The sequence below is a fragment of the Haemaphysalis longicornis genome, unplaced genomic scaffold, assembly GCF_048455015.1.
Source record: "Haemaphysalis longicornis isolate Haplotype H1 unplaced genomic scaffold, Haemaphysalis longicornis Haplotype H1 scaffold_9, whole genome shotgun sequence".
NCBI classification, from domain to species: Eukaryota; Metazoa; Arthropoda; class Arachnida; order Ixodida; family Ixodidae; genus Haemaphysalis; species Haemaphysalis longicornis.
In genome coordinates this window covers 148,981,680-149,001,173 of record NW_027526460.1, presented here as the reverse complement: position 1 = coordinate 149,001,173, position 19,494 = coordinate 148,981,680, and the positions used below count along the sequence as shown (strand labels likewise).

At 49.2% G+C, this 19,494-nt stretch overlaps 1 protein-coding gene across 1 annotated transcript in view; it reads right to left on the bottom strand.

Annotated features, from left to right (window-relative positions):
- LOC144152151 (putative 4-coumarate--CoA ligase 2) overlaps window positions 1-19,494 on the bottom strand; it is an 84,815-nt gene that overhangs the window by 13,791 nt on the left and 51,530 nt on the right. Inside the window, exons 6-8 of the mRNA XM_077683368.1 lie at window positions 16,403-16,678; window positions 11,115-11,259; window positions 2,083-2,340 (exon numbers count right to left, since the gene is read on the bottom strand). Of these exons, the coding sequence (XP_077539494.1) occupies window positions 2,083-2,340; window positions 11,115-11,259; window positions 16,403-16,678 (679 nt within the window). The remainder of the gene's footprint in view (window positions 1-2,082; window positions 2,341-11,114; window positions 11,260-16,402; window positions 16,679-19,494) is intronic.

Below are 19,494 nucleotides of genomic sequence, written 5' to 3'. Positions count from 1 at the left end.
ATGGCATGATTATGATGTTGAAAGCTTGATATACTCGCTAACGAATACAATGAATATTGTACGTGCCAGTATAACAAGTATCGAAACAGATGAGTACGTCCAAACAGCTCTTTACTGTTTTCCCGCGCTTCCAGTCCTAAAGAACAACTCCTGGTCTACTCGGAATACCCTTCTATGAAACGAAAAAAATCTCTGGTCCTGGACTGAGGACGCCGCCCACTAATCAGTTCGATTTTACTGTTAAAGTTTCCTGCGCCTCCGTCTCCTCTAGGCCCTCCTCTTGAGCTCAGTTTGTCTGATTATTGGGAAGATATGGCTGTAGGAATTGTACCAAAATATCTCTACAGGTCTGAAGAAACATAGGGCTACTGTATTTTTACGTACACTTGACTCCCTTGGCCCAATATGCCTCAAGACTGGTTAGAAGACTTGTATAAAAGAAGCACGCGCCTATACAGACATAAGGTTATTTAGAACTCAACCTACATTTTTGTGGCTCACAATGCATATCGGCATACTTTCATGCCATGACATCTTAAAGTGATATGAATATACTTTGGAGCGTTCTGCAAGGCTGCAAGAACTGTTTTAGCTTACCATACGATTACCGGGAATCGCAATGCCTTCTGCGAAAGCCGACAGCCACGAAGGTCTGGAATTTGTATTGTTCCTGCATTTTCGCGGTTGTCCATTATCAGCAGCTAGCTATTTCCTTTCTTCAAAAGATTTCTGGATACAGAAGCTGATGCCTAGCTCCGACTCCTCCCCTTCCGCACAGGACTGGCTTCGCTAGTAAAGCGGGGACGCCGGCAATGTTTTTTCCGAAGCGGTATCAAGAACAGTACTTTAAATCACACCGTCAGCTAGTGTATGCGATTTTAATTCTTTTACTGCGATAAAGGCTACGGAAACATGAAATCTGGTGCGAATAAGCACCAGATTTTAACCAAGTCAACCAAGCGCTAAGAAACATCAGGGAAAATGAGCCCAAGTAACGCAAACGACAAAAGCGAGAATTCCTGTGCCGACGTCACTGAGCCGCGATTCGCATCGCCGACCTCAGTCGTGCTCACTGCCAGTACGCAATTCAACACCTATTTCTTCAGTGTACCCAATCATAACACAAATTTATACAATCTCAACTACAGTAAAAAAACGGAACGTCACACATTCACACGAGGCTTTTTTGGGAGTGCATGCAGGGATCGCGCCTCGTCGCTCCTGAGGGCTACAACAGCACTACTGCACTTTTTCAACAAGTAGGCCTACCTAGAGATTGTGCGAGAATTGCCACTAGCTAGGTTCCTGTTAATGACGGGAAGTGAGGATAATTGGTTGTATGATACTGAAAACCTATTGGTAGCTTTAAAAGGCGGTACGCAGGATAGACATGGGGTTTGTCCTCTGTAGTTCTACCGTATGTTCTGTATTGCAGCGCTATATGTATTTATCGTCCTCTTTCCTACAAACGTTCTCTTGTCTTTCTGCCTTATTTTTGACATTGAAGAATACTTGTGGATGCACTACGTTTTCGTTTTCATCTCAGTCTCTCTTTTTGTTTATTTCTCGTTGAATCCCGTAGTCCTCTACCAATTCTTTGCGTAGTTAACCAGACGTCTTCCTGTAATACGTAACTGCATTTTATACTCCTTCCACGTGTTTAAAATATTGACAATGAGTTCCCCACAAAATCGCCTATTAAACGAGAGGCTGTTAGATCTCGGCAGCTGTGGGAATTTTAGGGTCTTTTCTACTACTCAGCTGGGGTAGTTGTCAGCGAATGATCAAGCTTGTCGGAGATTGCTCCGGGCTACATTCACGACATATTTGTGTTGACATATTTTTATTCACACAATCTCTTGATACATTTGTCATATCGCTCCTTCATCTCCTCCCGAAGTTTAGCTTTACAATGAACACAACCTTGTTCTTTTAACACAAACATTTCTCGGCGTAGCTTGTATGATATAGTATTTTAGAGCATGCTTGCTAAGTAGGGGCAGGCCGCACCTCAGTCAACTCGTTAGAAAGTGACGTATACCAGTGCACGAGATACACGCGTGAAAAAATAAACACACTCACCGGCCACGATTTTCTTTATGGCCTCTCCAGTGACTTTTCCCTCATGACCAGTTTTGAGCACAACGAAGGCGGCAGCAGCCTCACCATATTCAGGTTGAGGAAGACCCACGACGCACACCTCTGCCACAGCCGGGCAGTGACTCATAATGAGCGCCTCCAGCTTGGAAGGAGCCACTTGGTTGTCCATGCACTTGATCAAGTCTCTCATTCGCTCCACGTAATTCAACCGGCCATTCTCGTCGTAGAATCCGATGTCGCCTAGGTACGAAATAAAACAGGTCGCCTTCAGATACATTTTATCGCAAGCGAACACAGCCGGGTAATCACCTATGTGAAAACTGTCTAGGGAATACTGGTCAAGTGTTTGTGATACTCCACCAAACATGACTTTCATTGACGACAAAGCAACATGTTAACAAGAAAGTGTTTTATGCCGGGATACACCAAGATCTCACTCACGTCATATCCGCTACGGATATGACGTGAAGCCTGGGGCGGGGCGAAGTACAAGTGTATAAGTGTATTCTTGGCGACTTGGCGCTTTCGCTAATGGAGATGAAACCGTTGGAGGGTAGAAGTATACAGTTTTGCGGTAAAATTCTCTTGTCTTTGAGGCACGAAGCTCTCCATCGCCAGGCGTAAACGACTGTCCCGGTGTTTTTAGTTCGCGTGACGAAGCGCTCCAGCGCGAGGCGTAAACGAGTGTCCCGGTGTTTTTTTAGTAATCGTTACGTTCTAGCGCGGTATGTAAACGACTTTCACGGTGTTTTAGTACTGTGACTACATGAGACAACGATTACGACAATGACAGGAGACGCCCACAGCCCCAGCCCATTAGGGGCTTCGCCCCTAAAGGTCAATTAATATGCAGAGATGTTCCGGGGCTTGGTTCGCTCCGCCAGGCGAGCCACGCGGAGCTGCACCATCGCCGAGGAGACCACCACCATGCCAGACCTGAAGCTGCTGCAGCTGCGGGCAGTACGGAACCGGGCGGAGCGGAGGGCGCAGCGCTCGGGGGAGAGGCCAGACTGGACGGAGTACCGTCGCGTGGATGCTGCCTGCCGACGACATGCCCACCGCCTCGCCGGCAACGGGGGGCCGAGCTGTGTGTCAGCTCGGAGGCAGACCCGCGCTGCCGTCGACTAAGGGGCATCTACCGCTCCATCTTGAAGCCCCGGATAAAGCGCAACCCCCTGGCCGCCCTGGCCATCCGCGAGCAGGCAAGCTTTGCGGAGCTGGCGGAACTCTTTGCGGATCACTTCCTACCATAGCACCGGACGGAACCAAGGCTCGCGGCTGCGCTGGAGGAGCCCGAGGGACGTCACCCGCTGAACGACGCCCCCATCACGGAGGGCGAACTCCGCGGTGCCCTCCGAAGCTGCAAGTGCAAGTCGGCTACAGGGGCAGACGGCCTCACCTACCATATGATACGCAACCTGGACGAGCTGGGGTTCGGCAAGCTCCTGGTGGCCTACAACCGCATCTGGGAGACGGGGTAGCTGCCGCCCGAGTGGCTGCTCGCCATCCTGAGGCCCATCCTCAAACCGGAAGGCGCCTCGGGGCGGCCACGGCATATCGCCCCGTGGCCCTCACCTCCTGCGGGTGCAAGCTGCTGGAGCGGGTGACACTGCGCAGGATGGAGGCCATCGTGGTGGAGGAGGAGGCGATCCCGGAGCAGCTCACGGAGTTTCGGAAGCACCGAGCGGCGACCGACTCCATCACTCACGTGGTGGCGGCCCTGGAACACGCCCGTGCCACCAGGCAGGTGCCTGCCCTGGTCCTGCTCGATGTGAAGGGCGCTTTCGACAACCTGCAGCGCCCCGCCATCTTATTTGCCATGGAGGAGGCTGGCATTGCGGGGAAGCTGCGGGGCTTCTTCGAGGCGTTCCTGACGGGCCGAACGGCGCAGGTGCAGGTGGGGAACGTCTTGTCGGCACCTCGGTCAGTGGATGTCGACACACCACAGGGCTCCGTCATCAGCCCCTTCCTCTTCAACCTGGTAACGGCAGCCCTGCCAGGCTGCCTGCCCAGAGGGGGGGGGGGGGGCACAGGGTACACATGTCGGTGTACGCCGACGACATTGCCCTCTGGGTGCTGGGGCCGAAAGGAGATGGCAGGGCGGTCATGCAGCAGCTGCAGGCATCCATGGATGCGGTGCGTTACAAGCTCGAAGGTGTCGGCCTGCAGCTGTCGGCTGCAAAGACAGAGGCCGTGCTTGTGCACCCGAGCGCAGCCGCCCGCGGACGGACGAGGAAACTCCACATAGACGGCGAGGAGCTCGAATGGAAGACCAGGGTGCGCTACCTGGGGCTCACCCTGGACCACGGGGTGGACTTCCGCCAGGCCGCCAAGGAGCTACGTGCCAGGGCACAGCTGGCCACCTCGGCTGTGCGGAAGATGGCCGGGCGAGACAAAGGCTGCTCCAAACAGACAGCCCTGCGGCTGTACAGCGCCTCGGCCGTGGGGCTACTGATGTCCGCGCTGCCGCTGGTCACCCTGCGGAGACCCAACGTGCGGCAGCTGGAGGACGACCATCGAAAGGGCGTCCGCGCCTTACTGGGCCTGCCCAGAAACTCGCAGTGCGACAGGACGCTAGAAGGGGGGGGGGGTGTGGACGCTGGAAATGACGGCCGAGCAGAGGGCCCTGGGCCACATTCACCGGCTGCGCCGAGCGGAGGGGGGCGGCCCCCTGCTGCAGCGGCTAAGCACCCACCGGCACTCGCGCATGGGGTGCATGCTGGCCCGGTACGAGCAGGCGGTGGGCACCACAGACTTGGGGCCCTCCAGCCGACCTCCGGACCTGGCGGCCGAGCTGCACCTGGAGATTCCGGGCCTGCGCAGCAAGCGGCGAACGCCCCACTGGGGGTTGCTGCAGCTGGCCCGGGCCGTCGTCTGGAAAGACCTCGAGGGCCACACCCTGGCCTACTCGGATGGCTCTGTGCGGCAGCGGCAGGGCTCGTCTACAGCGGCTGCCGTGCGGGGGGAGGCCACCCGGCAGGCCCGGCTGCACTACGCCGCCTCATCGGCCACGGCAGAGCTTGTGGGGGTCCAGCTGGAGCCCGCACCCGTGCCCTGCGCCCTGCTGTGCGACTCCCGGGTGGCTCTGCTGCGCATCCGGGAGGGCGACCCGCACTCCCCTCTGGTTCGGGGCGTGCGCGAGAAGGCGGAGCGGCTGGCAGACAGGGGTGCCCGGCTGCGGCTGCAGTAAGTGCCCAGCCACATCGGGCTCGAGGGCAACGAGTGGGCGGACGAGCTGGCCGCCAAGGCCCACGAGCTGCCGCCCTCGGCCAAGGATGCGCAGGCTGCGGCGGACGACTCCCGCCTGCTTATACAGCGGCACGTGCGGGCACAGCACCCGGACCCACGGCTGGCCGCTGGAGAGGCCCCATCACCTGTGTGGGCCGCACGGCTGCCCCGACAGCAGCGTTCGGCAATCCTGCGCCTCCGCGGGGGGCTGTGTGGACGGAGGAACGAAAGCACCGCCTGGGGCTCGCCGACAGCCCTGCCTGCCGGCACTGCCACGCAACTGTCCAGTCCCTGCCGCACCTGATCTTCGTTTGCCCGAGTATGCGGCAGGGAGGCCGGAACTGCTGGCCGCCCTGGGGAGGAGTGCTCGGCCACTAGACGAGCTGCTATGACCGCAGGGCAACACCAGGGGGTGGGACAGCGTCCACGAGGCGCTGGGCGGCTATCTGGAAGCTCAGGGTTCTGCCTAGCACTTGACTCCCTGGCCCGGTGACTATGTGAACTTTTCCGGTTTTTTTTTTTCTTTTTTTTTCTGGACCAGGCTTTGTGTGGGTGTGTGAGTGTGTGTTAACTTGTAAATATGCCCCTCTCTCCCCTGTATTCTGTAAATATGTCACTTCTATCATCTGTCTCTCCTCTCACTGAATCTGTCATCCTCTGCCCCAACTCCCACACCAGCAGGCATTCCGGTGTCCACCCCTACGTGTGACAATTTACGCCTTCTGGTGGTCTTTCCTTTCCTTTTTCTTGACAACAAATTCATTCATTCATTCATTCATTCATACGTTGAAGACTGACTTGGTCTGGCCAGCCAGCCGAGTATACTAAATGTCATGAAGTAAAATGATCATTCAGCGAAAAATATCCATTCGTATATGTGGTACCTGATTAGGCTTGAGCACGCACTTTATGGAAACTTCGACCGAACTGGCGACAGAGGGTTTAAAGGTAGCTTAAATACATTTACGACCTGAGTTATTGAAAGTTCAATTTCGGTATTTACTTCAAACGTCGGCCACTGAGAAAAAACAATGTTCACGTAAAGACAATGCCCTGCAAAGCCAGTGTCGAGAGTGCGTAACTTTAACCACGGCCAAAATGTGCTCAAAGCGAGAAGAAATGGAGTAAGACGAGCATGTTCGCTTCGGTGGGCAAAAGCAACACTATTTTCTCGCATGCATAAAGGCAATTCTTTTGCTTTTCCAAAATCCTACTTCTTATAGGTCTCCTTTTTAACCTGGAATCTGCGCTTGACTGTGCCCTACGCCCCAATATGTCCGTTTTTAGACCTGAAAACGTGCTACGGTGAAGGAAGATCTCCGAATGCTACGCGCAGTGACAGCCTTCAACCGTTCAGTGGCCTACACCACTGGACTCGCACCATGTGCATCCAGAAATATGTCAAATGCAAAAAGCTTCGATAACTGAAAGGGTGTCTAATCATTGACTATGGACCTTCCAGGGAGCAATGAGCACTCAATACTATGCGATCAGCGAAGGTGCGCTTGGTTCATAAATTAGATGAATATAGTACGTTTGGGAGCAAGGCCGTAGTAAGATTATTTACTGAAGTTCTCACAAAATACGGGCAACATGCTTCTTTATAGACTCCAGCTTCGTCCACACTATTATTCGTGTTTTCAGTGCGAAACAACTTTATAATGTTTCCCATTCTCTCGCATTAGTTAGTTGCTTGCACTTATCCATTTTCAAATCTAATTTTCATATACAGAACACAAAATTGGGACCCTTAAACCAACCGTCGGTAAACATAACTACCGCTTTTTCCACGTAGGGAAATCATTTCATCCATCCATACCGGTTTTTATTACCGATACCAAATGCTTCCACAATTAAACCTTTTCAAGGAACTTTGCTCCGAATTTTGACTGGCAGGGGCAGTGGATGAACAAGCAGGATCACTACGGACGGGTACACCCCTACAGGGACGCGTGTGGTCAGCCTGTCTTTTTTACCGAGCAGTTCATTCCAGAGACGGGCAGCCGTCGCGAGAATATTTTCGGTCAAATCCGGGAGTGCGTCTCACCATTTCCTGCCAAATACAATAACCGCCCCTGACATAACGCCCGAACCAAAACACTGGCGCTGTGATTCAGTGCAGGAAAAGATGTTTCAGCGGCTACACGCTCGCGACACAACTGAAGCTCTTACTAACATGCCGTATGTGCGCGATTTCAACTCGGAAGCTTTTCTTTTTTTGTTAGAATTAGTGTTCCAATTTGGGTGCGCGTTACAATCGGGCTCAAAGCCAAACCGTCCAGCAGCATTGCCATAGACACGAACTCCTCCCAAAATCCTCTTCTAAATCTCCGAAGTTGTATCAGCATGAAGTATTTTTTTTTTGCGGGGGGGGAGGGGAGCGGTAGGGGGATTTCCCTGCGTAAACTTATCTGCGACCCGCCGCGGTGGCTCAGTGGCTAAGGCGGTGTGCTGCTGAGCACGAAGACGCCCGATCGATTCCCGACCACGGTGGCCGCCTTTCTGGTGGAGACGAAAAGCAAAAACGCTCGTGTGTGCGAGATTTCAGCGCATATTAAAAATCCCCAGGTGGTCAAAATTAATCCGAAGCCCTCCACTACAGCGCGCTTCAACGCTGCGTTCCGTCGGCGTAACAAAACCTGAAATCAATCAATGAACTGGTCTGCGCCTTACAATGTCGGGGCGCGTCAGAGTCATGCAAATACGGCACTTTCGAGCAAGCATTTATACCAGGGCTACACAGGTAATACTTCTCTACCTCTCCGATCTTACACATGCACAAACACACACAGATACACACGCAGGCGCACACACACAGCATCAAGCAGGCAAACAGATGCAGGCATGCACACACCCACGCACACATGCAGACATACAAGCACACATACAAATACATACATGGGTAAAATTCAGACTGTTCTGAGAATTTCCTTCTGCCCTAAGCCCTCGACCTACGGAAGGCGACAATGACGGGATGATACCGGTTGGCACATATAAAGGGGTGCTGACCTGGTATCGAGAAAACAGAAGGACTTATCCGCCACCATACCGGAATCTCACCCGACGGGAGGCAGTGCTGCTACGACAGCTGCAGGCACGCGCAATATGGACGCCAGTACACGCAAAGCATGTATGCCCGGAGGTATACCAAAGTGATGTGTGTGCGGTGTGCGGCAGGGATCGAGCCACCATGGTGCACATATTATGGGAGTGCCAAGAGACAGACCCACTCACGGACACGCTGCCACCACGCCTTGCCATTGCGGTGGCCAGCACAGACTGTAACCTACAGCGGGAGGCCGTTCAGCTTGCGCTGGCGGCCCTTGAACGCCAGCGGCCGAACACGCTGCCTCCCCCCCCAGGAGGCCGGCGACAGTAGCTAACCTCTCGCAGGCAATAAAGATGTTGTTTCTCTTTCTCCTTTTTGCCTTCCTGCTGTTTATTTCTCGATACGGTACTCGATACGATTGCACAGCGACCTGTGTCTACGAGTAAGATCGCTATGCAACGCAGCCCCGTTACAAAATAGAAGCCGCTAAGCGTCATCATCATCATCGACTATGTCATCAATTGATCAATACATCATCAATACATCAACTGGCTGCTTTTCGTGAATAAAAAAACACATAAAGGAATCAAAATCCTGCAACTCAGAATTTTTTATCGGAAGACAAGTTTTTAAATACCGCTTTTGATTGCGCATACAGACAAAAGCATGTTGCCGCGCTACTGTATGTCATGTTTGCCAGCAATATTTGTTGGAGGACACCTACGACTCGTAGATCTAATGATGTTGATTTAAAAAGTTCTGGGGCGCTATCAGCGAAGCCGTTTTGAGTTAAGGTGTTTTAAGGGGTGCATGGCCTTTAATTAGGATAGACCAGATACGCTCGAAAAAAATCGGTTGTCTGCCGGTTAAAGTTACAAAGCTGTCATTTTAGCAGCGATTGCATTGTCTTAAAGGAGCCATGAAGAGAAAACACAAGTTTGGTTCATTCGAAAGATTGCCTCGTTAGAACCATAACGACACCACTTATAATGCAAACTTCGCTCAAATAAGCTACATAATTAGGAAAAAAGAAAATGACCATGCGACCCACCAGCTCATTTTCCGCAACAGAACCTATGATGTCACTCGAGAATGCTCTGCGATTGGCGGAGGCCGGCAAAAGCAAACGCATGTTAGGCAGGGCTTACAGTTTGCATAGCGAGCTAAATGCCCGTGAAACATACTGCACATTCTTTTTATGACAAAGAACGGTGGTGTAAACGGTTGAAGTTCGGAACGAACACGCAAGCGTGTATGCCAATGCGTACGAAACTACCGCCAGCCGAACTCGACATCTCGCCGTCGCCACCGTCGCGCAGACGAATTTTCGGGTTCAAGGCTCTTCGGGGCCAACGAACCGTCCCAGCACGCACAGCCGCGACCTTGCTTGGTATCGTAATCCCTTCACAGGAGGTTGGCCGTCATATCGCCAACCAGCAAAGGTAAAAATAGAAACAAGGGGAGTAAGGAACACAGAGCAGCAACGAGATAGTGCCACTCGTCGCACAGGTTTCGGTATGGAGGTCGTGTTGGCTTGCTGCTGTCGTTACGAGCTCGTTTACAGTTTACAACCACTGAAAACTTCAGTTTGTTCGAGTACTTTACAATGAAATTTCGTTGCTGTGTTTTGAAATGCCCATGTAGTACGGGCAAATCGTCGAGGGAGTGCGACATTCCCGCCGGTGAGATTTCCTTTCATGTGCTGCCCAACGACGAATCTCGGCGAAGCAAGTGGCTACGTTTTGTGAACTTCGCAAACGGAGGAGAAAGAGAGCTAAAGGAAGTACGAGTGTGCTCGCTTCATTTCCGAGGAAGTGATTACGGCAGGGACCCGGACATGCTGGCGCTCGTCGCCGACTTCGTCAAATCGCTGTCAAAGCGCTCTGACCTTGGGGAAAAAAATTGCCGTACACACCGCGCATTGACGCTCGAATCTTTCTGGTCGGAGCAGAGAGCTCGAGCGAACGGCTTTCCATACACGACACCGGCCAACTGGCATAAGCTATACTGCTACTGAAATTGAAAATACGGCACATACGTACCAGTCTGTATTCGTCCGTCGCGACGGGGCTGACGAGGCAGCAGTGCCGACAGCTGGGCCTTCGTCAGTTGTGGCTATCGCGGAATGGTCGCTTTCCCGTCCACCGCGTATCCCACAACTCTTGCCGCTCGTGCACTTAGAAGCATTGAGCGTTCAAGTGGTGTGGGGTTGTTAAATGCAAGCCCGAGCTCCTCGGCGAGAGTTTTGTTCTCCGGATCAGGCGATTCCATGACTAGGGCTGCGGGTGCACTAGGTTTTACTAGTATTTTTAAAATGGCCGCCGTCTCGGTCGACTCCCGCGTGTGGGTGCTATATGGAGTCGACATACTAAGTATCTGTTTCATGGACCGGCTGGTATGACGCCATTGTTCACGTGACGAAATGTGCAATTTTAGCGGGAGATTTAAAATTTTGGCTTAAATTGCCTTATTTCTCACTGAATAAAGCATCATTTGCTTCCGGGAAAGCGCTTGGGGTACTATGAAACACCTAATCTTTCGAATAAAACAAACTTTTGTTTTCTCTTCATGGCTCCTTTAAATTCATGCTTAAGTACTTTATTGGGCTCGGGAACATTTTCAAGCTCTCTACAGCTTTTATTTTAGAGCCCAGTGCACTTTGGAGTGGAAGTAATGAAATTGAATACAATTGAATTGACACTAGTTGGAACCGGAGAAGAAAGTGCAGACCACGTACCAGAATGACACCAGCCATCCGCGTCTAAGTATTCAGCCGTTGCTTCCGGATTCCTGTAGTACCCGCGCATCGCAGACGGGGTGCGATACACGATTTCACCATCCTCGTTGGGCCCCAGGGGTTCCCGCGTTGTCACAGACAAAATCTGCGGCATCAGACAGGGGTTACGTGTTTGTACTAAAGTAAAATGACCGTCAGCGTTCGTAACACCCGATGGCGTTTACGAGTTTAAAGCCCTCCTGTTCGGCCTATGTATGTCCTCTTATGTCTATGCTTCCTATGCCTATGTCCTATGCCCTATGCCTATGCCTATGCCTATGCCTACGCCTATGCCAATGTCCTATGTCCTATGGCTATGTATATGCCTCCTATGCTTATGTCCTCCTGTTCGGCCTACGCTGAAACGTAGCCCCTGCAACGCTGCAGATGATGGGCGCTGTACTTGATCGGCTGAAGTAGAAGACGTACCTTGTTCACTTAGACGACGGGATACTTTTTTCTATTGCATTTGAAGAACATATGTTTCGGCCCAGCCGCCTTCTCGAAGCTATTCGCACAGCGGACTTGACCATAAAGCTTGAAAAGGGCAACCTGGTGTCCCGAGAGGCTAAATGTCTTGGTCACGTCGTCAGTGCATAAGGCGTCAAAACGGATCCCAACAAAATGGCTCATGTGCTGAGGATGGTAGTTGAGATTTTGCGCGTACTACAGACGTTTTGTAAAAAGGTTTTCCAAAATTACGAAACCTTTAGGTCGCCTTAAAACGAACGACGTGCCGTTCATGTGGGATAAGGAGGAACAAGTAGAATTCGACGGGCTTCGTAGCCGTTTGCAGGCAGCACCCATTCTTTTCTCTTTCGATGACGCTAGCCTAACGGAAATCTCGACTGGCGCAATAACGTCGGAATTGGCACCGTCTTCGTGAATGACAGCAGGGGGCAGAAAGCGCTATGGCGCACGCGAGCCCCACCCTTTCAAAACAGGATATCAACTATTCCGCGAAGGGTCCTGACTAAATTCCGTCCGTACCCACACTGCCGTCTATTTAAGGCGGTAACCGAGCATCACGCCTTCTGTTCGCTCGCCAACCTTAAGGACACCTGTGGGAGACTCGCTCGATGGAGCCTATGACTCCAAAATACGACGTTACGGGCGAATACAAGTCTCAAAAGGCACAGAGTGACGCCGACTGGTTGTGACGATCCCCGATTCCGACTGATGCGCAGGAAGCGGACGATTTTCCAATTAACGGGATCCTTCAAACAACCGCTATGACCCTCTACCAGCAGTATCATGCGGAGCTGCAGTCGCTAATCGAGCACCTTCGAGGCGGCAGCACCGCACTACCGCGAACCATCCTCCGAAGTTTACCGGTGTACTGCCTCCGCAAAAGCGTGCTTTATAAACGGACCTTTAATACCTGAGCAAAATTTCTCCTGGTCGTGCCATCGGTGCCGCGGGAGACATTTTGCAAGCCTGTCATCATGCCTGTTATGTAGACACCTTGATGTGAGTCGCACATCTGCCCGAATTCATGAAAACTACTATACTGTACGCACCTGATGTAACTGGCGGCACGACAGCACATAAGGACCGGCCGAGATTGCCAACGTCCGAAAAATGAAGGACGCTGACGCTAACGTGTAAGACGTGAAGGTAGCGAAGCTGTACGCAGCCTTCACGAACATCACAAAGGTTTACGTCCATGACAGCAGCCGATTTGCTTCTTCGTCGCTGCCGCAACGACTTTTACTCCATCATTGCTGGTATAAGTGTGAGATTTCTTGATTTTTTCTTGGAAGTGACAATCATTGGACATCACATTGGAGGGACGTACCCTATCACGTGTCTTTCCTTTCCTGTTCCAAGCAAGTGTTGCCACGAGGACAGCGGACGCTGGGGTTTTTTTAGGCAATCTTGGCCAAACTCTCTGAGAGGGTTACGCTTGGCTTGGAAAACGTGCGCCGGGGACGCAGGACGCTCGTGGCGCTGCACGTACACACGAGCGCTATGCATTTTCTTGGTTTTCCTAACTGCTGGTCGGTCGCTGCAATGTTGGCTCATCTCCCTAACTAGGTACCCTGGGTTCTTTAAGGAAAGCAAATGAGTAATCGTAGCAACCGACTACTTAACGCGATATGCTGAGACAAAGGCTCTTCCATAAGGCACCGGTGCGGAAATCGCCAAGTTCTTGATTGAGAACATCGTTCTGCGACACGGCGCGCCTACTATCGTTATAACGGACAGGGGCGCGGCCTTCACTATTGCTTTCATATAAATGGTAATCAAGCTACCTGCACGCATCGCAAAAGCACTGGCTATTACCCTCAAACTGACGGTGTTACGGAACGCCGCAGCAGAGCCCTCGCCGACATATTGTCCATGTACATCGATCTGGAACACACTAGAGATCAGGAAGGAAGGTTTCTATGGCAGGACGCGAGGCAGTGCATTGCTCTTTGAAGCACGGACAGGGTGTCTGAGAACACGGGCATGCGCTGCTACCTGCAGGCAACGGGACAAAACTTGGGTATGCTGCGGGAAGGATCGGGTAACCGTATCGCATATTGTCATAGACTGCACAGCGATACCACCGCGGCCGAACGATGGGGAAGCGACGTTGACGGAGGCTTTGATATTTGGTGTGAGGGGGAGCCTCAACTTCACGGCCGTAGAGGTGACGAAGAGGCGGCTGGAGTGGTGGTGGAAGGAAAGTAGGGAAGAGAGTGCGACGTAGCAAGATTAATATACCGAATTAGAATTTAGAAGAGAAGGGGGGGGGGTAAACAGGTGTTCAAGGGCAGGAAGGTGGGGGGGGACCAATGAGAGTTTAGAACCTGGAGGGGAGGGGGGCTAACCCAGTAGAAAAGTTAAGGTAGGCGAGTAACTAGAATAACACACGCAAATCTGTTGGTGACAACCGATGTCCCGATACAAAGGGAGGCCATCTAATCTTCATTTCATCATCAGCTCCGGTAATAGGTTGTTACCGCTGCACAAAGTGGGACTCGAATCCCTAAAAACGCAACACATACGGAAAATTAGTTAATAATACGATGGTGAACTGCACTAAAAATCATCATCTGTATCATCAAAAATTGTCAATTGCACTAAAAAACACATGTGTAGCCAGACCTGTAGGCAGACCGGCCGGCTGCTCCAAGCGCGCGTCGCTTCACCCACTGTGTCAAGCGTCGCGCGTCGTTCTTTGCAGCGGCGGCAATTTGCACTCGCGGCGCCTGCATCACGTCTACGGTCGCTTTTTAATTAAGCGGATGCCGAGGTCTGTTCGTAGGGGCATTGGCAGAACCTTCCGCTGACGCGGAAACGACAGTGCTATGGCAGCTCTCCTGTGGGATCTCCGTCCGACAGTCACGTGCGCCGATTTCTTTATACCAAATCAAGCCTTTCCTGCCACCCACTGAAACCGAGACTGTGACTGGCTGCATTAAAAACGTATTTAATTAAACAACCGTCGCGTGCTGAAGCAAATTAGCTCTCTACACATGATAAATAGGTCATTAGCGACAAAAAAAAAAGATACAAAATTTTTGTGTCAGTGCCCCTTTAACGCAGCAGTTGAGCATCGACAACGTCTATTGTTAGCAGATCGCCCTTATATTAAGGGCCAGTGGCGAAACACCCCTGCACACATGATGGAAACGGCGCAAGGACGACAGATTTATTTATTAGAAAAAAAGGGCTGCAGCGTCTATTCTCCCTTCTTTTTCAAGTCCATCATCTTGCGCTGTTTTCATCATGAACCTGTACCATCTTTACCAATTGGCAGTACCGCTGCCCAGCTGCATTTTCCAGTGCCCCAAACTTCACAATGTCGACGAGCTTTGAAATAAGCTTTCCGTTAAAAATCGGTTCTAGTGCTGAACAGCTTCCTTAAAATGCTCTTCAAATGTATGGAATGGTATTTGGCTGTGCTGGGGTGTTTTGCCTGTACAATAGTGACATCATTGTATATGAGAAAATTGCCAGAGTTTTACCTAACAGTCCGCATGTATAGTTATTTCCCTAACAAATCATTGTCTCTCTAGCCTTTGCTTGCGTCTGTTTTTGTTCTGTCGTAATTAAATTGCGTCGGGAAGCATAAATTACCGCTTTTCCATCAGTATTCTCAGTTATGAAGGATTCTTTTTTGTGTGTCTTTTTAACTACTTGCGGTGCGCGAGCAAGCTACAGTGACCAATGAAAACGAATGGGAGCATTGCACTTGTTCAATTAGGCCAATGGACTGGCGCTAGTCAAGCGTTTTAGGTCACAATTGAACTACTATGATGAAGTGCTGGTGCCTTTGTGCCATCATAAACAATAACAACTTTGCTTTTCCAATCGTAGATACAGAACGCAACATCTTTGTTGGAAATTTTTGCATTGATGTAAACATTAATGATGACTGTATTTAGAAGTTCTGATGCCTAAATGTTTGTTTTGCCGGCCTATTTTGGCGCCTAAAACGTGCATCGTAATGCCTAAATATCCGGCCTCTAGTGATGAACTCTTGTGCCGGCGTTCTTATGATCCTCCAGGAGCCGCTTTTTTGTCGCATACGCATGCACCGACGCCGTATGGCTTCTCTTGTGCGCAGTGAGTAATCCATTGCTTACCCATTCTACGATAAGACATGTTTTATGGCTAAACCGGCGATTAACTATCCTATACTTTCTCTATTCATCGTACATAGTTCACAGGTGATATGTTTCCTCATTCACCGGTCACCTCACCTCCACCAATACGAAGGAGTATTGTTCATGCAAATCACTATAACTCTTTATATTAACAGCCACCATAAAACATATTTTAAGTCGTTTGACTGCCCAGACAAGATTATAAGCATCAGGAGATTTATTTATTTTCCTTCATGTACCTGCTGCACTATTGTGAATACCATGACCTCTCATTTTCCAAACTCGTTTTGTTACACTCAAAAGGTGAAGTTAAACACCGCTGATTCTTCTTTTGAACTTTGCTGTGGGGCATCGAGAGAACATTTGAACTCCAAACCTCCAGTTCCGTTATATTTCAAATTAAATTAAGTTTTTGGGACTAATTATATATTTAACTTTTTTAAGGAATGAATAAACCTTTCCTTGCCAATAAAAATTGCTCAAACATTTACACTGCACCGCGGAAACAAAAGCAAAACTTGATTGTTCAATTTTTTTTCTTCAAAGACTTATTTAAAGTATGACTGTTACTATTTTTATTCGAAAAATTTACCTCTCGCGAAAATACTATTGTAGTCATGAAATTTTAAAAGGACGAGACGTCCCTACCTTGAGTTCAAGGTTTGGTGTTGGCACACCGAGATCCGTAAAGCAGATCTCGTCCTGCCCAGGTGTCGTTATCACGCCCACGCACTCAGTGCTGCCAAAAAAGTTTCGGAAACTGCGCAGGTTCGGGAAGACATCTCGTGCGTGGCGTGTGATGACTTCCGGCACAGTGCTTCCGCTCACACACAGCTTCCGCACTTTTTCGAGGCGGAGATTTGAACGCAGCATTTCATTGATGAGACCGTTAAGGCGGGTCGGAAAGCTGAACACCGATGTCACCTGCACCGATCAAGGAAAATATTAGGCGCCGCGCTTGTGTGAACCGTCATGCATAGGGGTTAAATTTCTATCCACCCGCAGTTCTGTTGTTTTTAAAGATGTTCCTACTTGAACAAACTGTACAACGGGCGTGCTGTCCTTCCAGTTTTTTGGTGCGCATCGTCAGGAGGGGGGGAAGAGGGGGGTGGTTGTTTAAAAGAAGTAGCATGCTTAGGCTAGAACCGTGAGTCATTCACGTGGTATGGAATTTTACAATTATTTGTGATTACGTAAAAGGGCGGTACTCCATCGTCGACTTCTAATGACTGTTCTAAGTACCGACGATTAGGGTTCGCCTTCGAAAAACGGAATAGACATGCGAATAACGAAAAGCTTACAAATAGGAAATAATAATGTTGATTAACTTGGCCCTACAATTGAACAAAAGTTGTGTTAAAGCGGTCTGGGTTACAACTGCCGCAAGGGAGGCACTGTTAGAGAGGCTTCGGTTTCTGCACCCGCTCGAGAACAGAAACCTAGCCAGCGCAAACAACCTGAATTTCCGGCGACATAAGCTTCAGTGCCACATAGTACGCTTTTTACTGAATTATTTAGATGCACGTTGTAAATGAATCCATGAAGGCGAACGGTTCCAGTTCACAGTCTAGTCATGTCGTACAAACAACTGCAGAAACCGCCCAGGACTGCAGGTGTACTGTAAAATTTTGAGAGATATTTACCAATGATATATTCAAATTAAATCAAATAATTTATTTTTCCACCGTCGAAAAGACACTGCAAGGGTAATCAGACAAAAAGCCCTTGACGCTTGACAAGGACTGCGCCTCCATTACATGGCATACAGGCACTGCGTTCGAAATAGTACCAACGTGTGTAAAAAAATCAAGTGGTGCATCCTAAAGAATACGTCTGCATTCACAGTTTTGTATTCACAATAAAAACAATTTGATCAGAAGACAGTACAATGTCTGTAGCGCGGACACAATAATTCTGTAACCTAACCCAGAGAAAATATGCAGGGAAATACCGCTGCAAAATTCGACCTCAGAAAAATAACAACATGCAGACATGTAAAGATATCCGGGCGATACCGCAGGCAATAAAAACGCGTAACGCTTCATTCGCGCGCTAAACACGCATAAAAGCAACATCGCGAACAATGAAACGCATATGCTATCCTTTTTTAGTTATGAGGAAATCATTCCTTACCATTATAAATCATTCTATAAAAATTATTAGTTATCATTAAACCTCATTTGTTATCATAAAATATCCCATATAATATGTGCTCCTGATGAGGTGCCTCTATTTTTAAGATAGCAGGCATAGTGCCACAGTCAGGTCATTAGAAGGCAACTCTGAGGCACTCAAGAAGCGCAGGGCGGTGCCGTCAATCCCTCGTTCGCGCGAGATTGGGTGTGCACGGGAACATCCCGCTAAAGGAGGAAGAGGACTTTCCCTCTCGCGCGGGCTTCCCTCAGCAAGCAGAGTCGCCATTAGACTGCCATAGGGTTTTCGGTGTCTTTTCTTATTAAACTATACCCCTTACTCTTGACCAGTCGCTACGTTTACGCTAGAATATTATCAATCAAAGCTGAAATGTTCAATTGAAACGTTGTAGATGTGTATTTATATAATAACCGTAGGGCTCGGTGCTCATTGCAGACTATATCAGGGTATTTATGCTGTCCAGTGGGCACGGGGTTTCTCAAAAACAGGCCACGTCAAACACCATGCACATCAAATACACTGTGTGAAAGTGAAACGAGCTATTCTCTTGATTGATTTGTTCTTAACAAATATACCGACAGGAAACCTCAAGGCTGGTGTTATTACTGTGGATCTGAGTGATCATTTGCCAATATACATTTGTTGTAAGAAACATGTATGTGATAAAAACAAACCGAACACGTTTTTCACCCAGTGTATAAACGAACAAACTCTGAAAACGTTTTCGGAGAATGTTTTAAGGGCTTCTTGGGGGAATGTACTTAAAATAAAAGAGCCAAACAAGGCGTACGAAGAATGTCTGAACATTCTAAAGCCAATTTACGCTGCTTCGTTTCCTTTGGTTAAAGCAAAGCAGAACAGAAAGGTTCGTAAACTGTGGATTAACGCTGAACTTGGGAAAAGAATACAAGAAAAAAATATGTTATTTAGCCGCTATCTTTAAACGAGAGATACTGGACTGTTTAAAGAATTAAAGGTTAAAAGGAAGCGCCTAAATAAAGACCTGAAAAAAGCTAAGCAAGATTATTATAACAATATGTTTAGCTGAGTTTCGGGGTGTTCAGATATAATGTGGAAAAGGCTAAATTCTCTCTTAAATCGCAATGTGTCCTCGGGTTCAGTACACAGCATAAACCTTAACGGCGCGGTTATATCGGGAAAGCCCTTGGCCGACACTTGTAATAACTTCTTTGTAAATGTCGCAGAAACACGTGATGTAAGTAATAATCTTGGAAATGTCCCATTTATCGACAGTACCATTTTATAGATCCGACAAGTGAGAATGAAGTGAAATTGCTAGTTTTGAATTTGAAAAATAGTACCGCACTTGATATTGACGGAATGCAAGTTCAACCTGTAAAACATGTTCTTATGTTCCTTCTTCCATATATAACACATATATTTAATTTGTGCCTTGGCCGCGCTGTTTTTCCCTCCAGAATGCAAGTTGCACGCGTTACCGTACTCTTCAAGAAAGGCGATAGGAATAACATGTCAAATTACCGGCCAGTGTCCATTCTGGCAGTCTTATCGAAGGCTTTAGAAAAGCTAATCTTGAAACGGTTGAATAATTTTGAACAGAAGTT